Here is a 4,924-nt window from a genome sequence, read left to right as displayed (position 1 = left end):
CGGGCCTAAATAAGACAAGCAGATAATTAACTACAACTAGAAAACAGTCAAAAGACTTTGGTCAGATGTGTTCATGTTTATGGCCCGAGTGCAGGCCCTTGGTCAGCGTTCCGAACCGTGAAACTGAGGTTCCGTTACCCCCCCCCCCCAAAAAAAAGATCTCACTCCACGCTTTGGGGCCGTGAGATTTTTTATCAGAGTGTTGGTCTAATACCACTATTTGGGCTTACAAAACTAGTAAGCAGGGGGTGGTTTGATCTTTCCTCCACAGTATCGCAGATAGTCCCCGAACAAAGAAACAAACTGTTTCTTTCACTCTATTTTACTTCCCTCAGTCTTCGTTCTTTGTTTACATATCATAAGTATGGGGGAATAAAAATTAAAATGTTAATACCAAGAACAGCAGCGTCATAGTCAGATTTGTTTTTGTTTTTTTATAGTATACGCACGAGATGGGTCAATGATATGAACAAAAACAATGATTTGGTTCAAATTATAAACCAAACTCCAGGGGGCTTGTATATGATGGGCGAGATTTTCTTATAAAGATATAGTTATCGAAAGAATGATACTTTAGTTAAAAGTCACTGGAATTATGAGAAGCACAGAAAAACAAAACAACAATTATACGCACGTGGGTATGCCTGGCTTCGCCATTGCTGTACGTTTACTAAACCCAAACGAGCGAAACTTTGAAGACCAAATAAAATGTGGTGGTGAAAACAAACAAAACACAAATGTTTCGTTAACCTTCAAATGACCGATTCGTTTTTAACCGTTCACTACCATCATGGTCCACCTACTGTGTTATACTGAGTAATGATACGTTTTTGGCCTATTACAACTCTCAGCGTGAAAACATTGGCCAAAAAATTGAGTATTTGTTTGTTTGTTTGTTTGTAATTAAGCACAAAGCTATCCAATGGGCTATCTGTGCTCTGACCACCACGGGTATCGAAACCCGGATTCCAGCGTTGTAACTCCGCAGACATACCGCTGTGCCACTGGGGTTTTTTGTTTGTTTGTTTGTGATTAAGCACAAAGCTATCCAATGGGCTATCTGTGCTCTGCCCACCACGGGTATCGAAACCAGGATTCCAGCGTTGTAACTCCGCAGACATACCGCTGTGCCACTGGGGTTTTTTGTTTGTTTGTTTGTAATTAAGCACAAAGCTATACAATGGGCTATCTGTGCTCTGCCCACCATATGTATTAAGTAGTAGAAGAAATAACCAGAGTAAATGCTCTGCAAACAGAATGATTCTAACATTTTAACCTGTAAAAATCTCAGGACCATCCAGGGGACTTAGTCCCCTGAATCTCAAATAAAAGTACCCCCTAACTAACCGTGTTCAAAATAAACAAAACATTTTTCTAATAATAATACAAAAAAAAAAGAGTTACCTCTCCCTCCAGTATCGAACCATTCAGTTTTATAAATATATCCTCTGATAATCCATCATCGAGAGGGGGATACTTTCCCTTCAAACTAAGATTACTAGGAATGGCTGGATCCTGAAAGTATCGAGAAAGAAAAGTTGATGTACGTTAATCAAACATTAATACTAACTTGTGATCGAAGTAAGCTATCTAACTTCTCACGAGAACTGAACATAGCTAATTAAATAAATCGTTCTTATGTTCTCACATTAATGATTATAATGCAGTGTTTCGTCAGTTCGGCACTGTCGCTGTTGGCGATATTTTCATAGTTACTTGTCCGTAAACCTGTCAATGAAATTAAGGGCAGAGGTTAAAAGAAGATGTACCCCTTGTTGTGAGAACTAAAATGTTATAGTTGGTGAACGTTACAAAATATATCATTTAATTCAAAGCAAGTTTTGAAAGTAGAATTAAAATACTTAATTTTAAACTCCTCGAATGTGTTAAATTCTCATGTTTGTTTGTTTGTAAATAGGCACAAAGCTACACAATGGACTACCTGTGCCCTGCCAACCACGGGTATCGAAACCCGGATTCTAGCGTTGTAAGTCCGCAGACATACCATTGTGCCACTGGGGGGTTTTGTTTGTTTGTAATTAAGCATAAAGCTATAAAATGGGCTACCTGTGCTCTGCCAACCACGGGTATCGAAACCCGGATTCTAGCGTTGTAACTCCGCAGACATACCACTGTGCCACTGGGGGGTTTTGTTTGTTTGTTTGTAATTAAGCACAAAGCTATAAAATGGGCTATCTGTGCTCTGCCAACCACAGGTATTGAAACCCGGATTCTAGCGTTGTAAGTCCGCAGACATACCGCTGTGCCACTGGGAGTTTTGTTTGTTTGTTTGTAATTAAGCACAAAGCTATAAAATGGGCTACCTGTGCTCTGACTGCCACGGGTGTCGAAACCCGGATTCTAGCGTTGTAAGTCCGTAGGACATACCGCTGTGACACTGGGGGGAGGGGCTAAATTCTCATAAATAACTGTTACAAAAGTAATTTCGTTTCGCTTCTTCTCGGTAGATTTTTTTCGGTTTAAGGTCGAGAAACGGATCTTTCTCTTCGCCTCACACACGGTAACAGAGTACGGATATACTTAGAAAATCGTGAAATTTGAGCATCATTGAAAGGATGTTGAATTGACCGGTACGTGATTGCAGAGGTTGAAATATAAGAAAGCCGAAGAAGGTGTGAATACACGCATAAAACGAATTCCTTCTTATAATACTCGAACTCGAAACCAAAGGCCCCCTATCGGATTTACGATCCTTCAAGGAGGCGGGGATCTATAAATCCTATGCCTGTAGAATTTGATGGAGGGGTGAGGGATGGGGGGTACCCCGAGAAAACCCACTTTCACTGCCCAGTGCCCGGTGAAACTAGAATGGAATTATGCTACATGGGGATAATATTGAAAAAAATGAGTGATAGGTGTAAAAGGAATAACAAGATAATAACAGGTAATATACATATATGTGCATATATGATTATCAAAATAATCTTACCAAAATAATGACTACTTTTCTTCCATTCTTTTGAAAATCGTTAATGAAATTAGGTAAATTCTCAAAGTTATTTTCGTCTAAAGTAAAATCCTTTTTCTCTTCCATGTAATCAATGTCAAAAAACTGGACATCCTGGCAAAGAAAATGGATATAATTAAAAATAATCAAGATGATAAAAACTTATTTAATTAGTGCTGTTAATTTTTTAAACACAGAGAAATCCGATAAAATAATACTATACATTCAAGTTAAATTTCCGTGAGTCTACATAATTTTTTCCAGACATTTTACTCCACGGAATACGAAACTAATAAATGAATTATTAACAATCATTGTGGATATCGCAACGCTTGTTTGTTTGGGGCCAGGGAATACAAAACTAACATGCGAATTTTTAGCTATCAGTGTGCATTTAAAAACGCTTGCTTCTTTGATTCAAACAATTTGTATCAACGAATACGAAATTAAAATGTGAATTTTAAATTATCAGTGCGAATATCAAAACACTTGTTTGTTTGGTTCTAATTACTTGTTCCATGGAATACGAAACTAACTCGTGAATTTTAAATTATCAGTGTGAATATAAAAACACTTGTTTGTTTGGTTCTAATTACTTGTTCCATGGAATACGAAACTAACTCGTGAATTTTAAATTATCAGTGTGAATATAAAAACACTTGTTTGTTTGGTTCTAATTACTTGTTCCATGGAATACGAAACTAACTCGTGAATTTTAAATTATCAGTGTGAATATAAAAACTCTTGTTTATTTGTTAGTTGTGTCTAGTTCTGGGATCTAGTCCCGAATCTCAGTCCTCAAGCTTACCGCTGAATTAGTGGGAAACAACAAACAAATATAATTACGAATTCCAATACTTCTGTCAAGAAGTGTAATCATATTTGCATAATTAAAGTGTCGTCTTTGAAAAAATGTTATCGAACTACCCTATAATTATGTGATACATTATTCTCATCAAAAAAGGAACTAATTACAAAAAAGAACCTTGAATAATAACTGTAAACTATTTTCAGCCGCGGCATAACGGCTCATACAATGGCTCTGAGTTTTTCAAGTACAAACTTTTAACTCGTAGATCTATCCCTTGACCGATTTGAGATCTAATTACAGCCGCGGTTATTGAGGATTCCCGCTTGTTTATATATTTAAAAAAAACGAGACAAATATCGATGTGTTTAATAGGGTTGTTCTATTGCCCTAATTGCCAGAAAGTTAAATGTTTAACTTTGACTTTAAATGATACGAGTTAACGCGCGAAGACTGACCACTCAATCTTAAACATCTTTATAAAATAATCTCTTATAAAGTTAAAATAAAAAGTTTGTTTTATGCACCCCACAATGTTATTAGATTACCTTCTTAACTACATTAGCCTATAAAAACTTTTATGGACTACAACTGCCTGTTGAAAGAAAAGGACGCAACGTTTCGGCTTCTATACTGAGGCCTTTGTACCTGAAGAAGGTCTCAGTATAGAGGCTGAAATGTTATTTCTTTTAATAAGTAATTGCAGCCCATTAAAAATTTCAAACTCACTATGTCTACTCTGCCTGAAGTTCTACCGATATGACATATTCCCAGTTGAAACAATATCATATCACCCTAAAATATTGTTACGTCTCTGGTCGTTTGTTAATTTCCCGTAGAAATTCATTACGAGAAACTTCAGCGATACGAGTCCTTTCTTAATTAAAACTAGTTTATTCTTTCTCGATATAACTTTATAATACACAGAATTTCCACAGTCAATACGTTTGCAATCTCGATAACAAAACACACACTTTATATTATCGTCACTACCGCTCACTTGACTCAATTATCTGTCTCTATATCTCCCTATCTGTCATTATCTCCGCTTTATTTGCCGGGCTTATATACTAAAATAGAGGGCGCCTAGAAAAGACTAGAGTTGCCAGGAAAAGTCAAGATTCTTCGAGAATCTCATGACGTGTTAC

The 4,924-nt window shown here is 36.7% G+C and overlaps 1 protein-coding gene across 1 annotated transcript in view; it reads right to left on the bottom strand.

Moving 5' to 3' along the window:
- Window positions 1-1,404: 1,404 nt before the first annotated feature.
- LOC106477017 (lysosomal alpha-glucosidase-like) overlaps window positions 1,405-4,924 on the bottom strand; it is a gene marked incomplete at its 3' end in the record, with an annotated part of 6,916 nt that continues 3,396 nt past the window's right edge. The window contains exons 4-5 of the mRNA XM_022380737.1: window positions 2,951-3,082; window positions 1,405-1,515 (exon numbers count right to left, since the gene is read on the bottom strand). Of these exons, the coding sequence (XP_022236445.1) occupies window positions 1,405-1,515; window positions 2,951-3,082 (243 nt within the window). The remainder of the gene's footprint in view (window positions 1,516-2,950; window positions 3,083-4,924) is intronic.

Source organism: Limulus polyphemus, unplaced genomic scaffold, assembly GCF_000517525.1.
Source record: "Limulus polyphemus unplaced genomic scaffold, Limulus_polyphemus-2.1.2 Scaffold12554, whole genome shotgun sequence".
Lineage (NCBI taxonomy): Eukaryota > Metazoa > Arthropoda > Merostomata > Xiphosura > Limulidae > Limulus > Limulus polyphemus.
This window is presented reverse-complemented; position numbering and strand designations above follow the sequence as displayed.